The sequence below is a fragment of the Trachemys scripta genome, chromosome 12, assembly GCF_013100865.1.
Source record: "Trachemys scripta elegans isolate TJP31775 chromosome 12, CAS_Tse_1.0, whole genome shotgun sequence".
Taxonomy (NCBI): domain Eukaryota; kingdom Metazoa; phylum Chordata; order Testudines; family Emydidae; genus Trachemys; species Trachemys scripta.
This window is the reverse complement of record NC_048309.1, coordinates 33,891,662-33,894,536: the sequence shown is the minus strand read 5'-3', so window position 1 is coordinate 33,894,536 and position 2,875 is coordinate 33,891,662. Positions and strand designations below refer to the sequence as shown.

Sequence of the window (2,875 nt, the reverse complement as noted above, 5' to 3'; positions counted from 1 at the left end):
AATCAAATTTTTGAAAATTACAACAAACTCCATTTTAATAGGGACTATGTATACAAAAATGTGAACAAAAATGGGGGTAAATAATTGCAGATGGTTTTGTATTGAAATTCAATATCTACATAAAATATCATAGAAATATTAAATTCGAAATATTTTAACTAGTTCAATATGAAGGATTTATCCTTAGAGCTTCCCATTAGGGGACACGTCCCTCAGTACTCAAGATGACTCTCAGGGTATATTCCAATAAGGGAGATTTCTCTTTAGAGCGGAGCTATTCCTTGGTGTACTGTCCAACTGGAAGAAAATTGCCTATATTTTTGGAGGAAAGATCTTGATTCCCATTCTTCGAATTGCTCCTTTAACATCCTTGTTCCTGAGGCTGTAGATAATGGGGTTCAGTATTGGAGTCACCACCGAATAGAACAGAGAGAGCAACTTGTCCACATCCAGGGAATAGCTGGATTTGGGACGTATGTAGATGAAAACGGCTGTCCCGTAGAACAGTACCACCACAGTGAGGTGAGAGGAGCAGGTGGAGAAAGCTCTGTGTCTGCCCTTGGCAGAGCTCATTTTAAGGATCGTGGAGATGATGTGGATGTAGGACACCAGGATCAGCAGGAAGGGCATCATGATGACGAAGGCAGCTGCCACGATGATTTGGAACTCATTCCAGTAGGTGTCCCCACAAACCAGCGTCAGCACCGGCTGGATCTCACAGAAGAAGTGGTTGATCACATTGGACCCGCAGAAAGGCAGTGTGAAGATAAACGTGGTGTGGCCCAGGGCCACGAGGCTGCCACAGATCCACGAGCCGGCAGCCAGCCGGACACACACAGTCTTGTTCATGATGGCCGCATAGCGCAGGGGATTACATATGGCGCTGTAGCAGTCATAAGCCATAACGGCTAGCAGGCAGCACTCTGTCGCTCCAAGTAACAGAAAGAAATACATCTGTGCAGCACAACCGACAAAGGAGATAGTTTTATCCTCCGAGAGGAGGTTGGCCATCATCTTGGGCAGGGGGACAGAGGTGTAGCAGATCTCCAGGAAGGACAAGTTCCTGAGGAAGAAGTACATGGGGGTGTGAAGGGCTGGGTCCACATTTATAAGGATGAGGATGAGGATGTTGCCCAGCACTGTGATGAAATAAATACATATGAACAACAGAAAGAGAAGGCACTCCATATGCGGGAGGTTAGCAAAGCCCAGTATAATGAACTCAGTCACTGAGGTGTGATTTTCTGTGATCCCTTCAGGATATTTCATCTTGAGAAATACACACACACACACACACACACAAAAATTCATTATTTTGATACAGTATTTAAGTCAAACAAAACTATCTTCATACTTAGCCATCTATCTCCATAGACATCTATCTATCTTCATACATACTCATCTCTTTCTCTATCTCCCTAGACATCTATCATCTCTCTCTCTCTCCCTAGACATCTATCATCTCTCTCTCTATCTTCCTATCTATCTTCCTACAATCTCTCTCTCTCTCTCTCCATACATATCCATCTATCTATCAGGGCTGACATCATATTGGCCAGATTCTGTCCTCACAACAAGTGTAAATCCATGGAAACTTCACTTAAGTCAATGGTTCTTAGTTGTCTCAGTTACATCAAACTTAGACTTGTGTATCTCCAAAACTGCATTGGAAATGCATCTGTATTATACCAGTCTCAGTCAGTAGATAATTTGCACGAATTAAGTTGCAACTGTGGAAGGTTGAATCCAGCACAGTGAATTTACACTGACGTAACTAAGATCAAAATCTGTCTCTCAAAGCAGGGATGTTGCAACGTAGATACAACAGAAACATACGCAACTCTCAGCTCACATGTGATATAGGCAGTGGAACTATGTAGATTTGTCAGCAAAGCGTATAGCTGTTTCACCGTACTTCCCACTACATAACAGTTTGAATAACAAACTGTGGAAACACATGGATAGAGCATTTTTAATCAGTATGCTACAGAAATGGCCTGATTCTCTTTACACTTATTCCGGATTTATAGCAAAAGTGCTCCACTGACATCAGTACTCTCAATCCTGATTTCTTTCTCTTCCCTCCCTCCACCTTTATGCATTGAATTCTGTTTCTGCCCCTCTTAATCTACCCTCTAACCTCTCTCTTACTACCCTTTTTAACCTCTCCCTTCTCCTCACCCCTCCAGTTCTAACCCCCTCCCAATCCATCTTTTTTCCCCTTCCCTCTCACTGGTTGCACCAGTGTAAAACTACAGTACAGGAGATGAGAGCCAAAGCATTTCTCACTCTGTGACCTCAAGATCATATACATGAAAGATGATTGGCTCTCTTGGATGTACACTTTTAAAAGGAACCTGTATAATTTAGTTCAGTTTTGATTGTTTGTTTTTAGTCTACGCGGAGCTGGATCAACACTGAATTCAAGGTGGGTGTTTAACCCCTTTAGGCTCTGCTAAAAATCCAGGCATAGATTAATATAGAAATGCCTGAAACTTTGTTAATGCAGAGTTAAAGTTGCCCATGAAGCCATTTTACCTTTCCAGAATGTGGAGAATGGTTCAACTTAAACCTCCGAGAACCAGGAAATGACCCATTTACCCTGTGACTTACTTTCCTTTCTTCACACTCTGATCCATTGTTCAGGACCCAGATTACATGACCCGGTCTTTCATCTTCCCTCTATTTACTCACCTTGACAATGTTGCAGAAGTAAAATCAAACATAAGGATTTTAGGGCACTTTAAAATATTGTTATTAGACTAGAAATCTTGATATCAGGCAAAAACTTCTAAAAGCAGCTCCTGCAAAATGCAAGCAGCGTGCACGTGACGGATCCTCTTGAAACTACCAAGCACAGGGCTGTAACCCACAA

General features: G+C 42.2%; 1 protein-coding gene across 2 annotated transcripts; it reads right to left on the bottom strand.

Annotated features, from left to right (window-relative positions):
* Window positions 1-312: 312 nt before the first annotated feature.
* LOC117886286 (olfactory receptor 10C1-like) lies at window positions 313-2,639 on the bottom strand. 2 transcript variants are annotated; one of them, XM_034787967.1, is made up of 2 exons: window positions 2,630-2,639; window positions 313-1,244 (listed from the first exon to the last, which is right to left on the bottom strand). In XM_034787967.1, the coding sequence occupies exons 1-2, from the start codon at window positions 2,637-2,639 to the stop codon at window positions 313-315; spliced, it is 942 nt and encodes a 313-aa protein (XP_034643858.1). The 2 variants fall into 2 exon arrangements, with proteins under 2 accessions (XP_034643858.1, XP_034643856.1); XM_034787965.1 differs by lacking the exon at window positions 2,630-2,639 and having other exon boundaries at window positions 313-1,269.
* Between the last annotated feature and the right edge of the window lie 236 nt (window positions 2,640-2,875).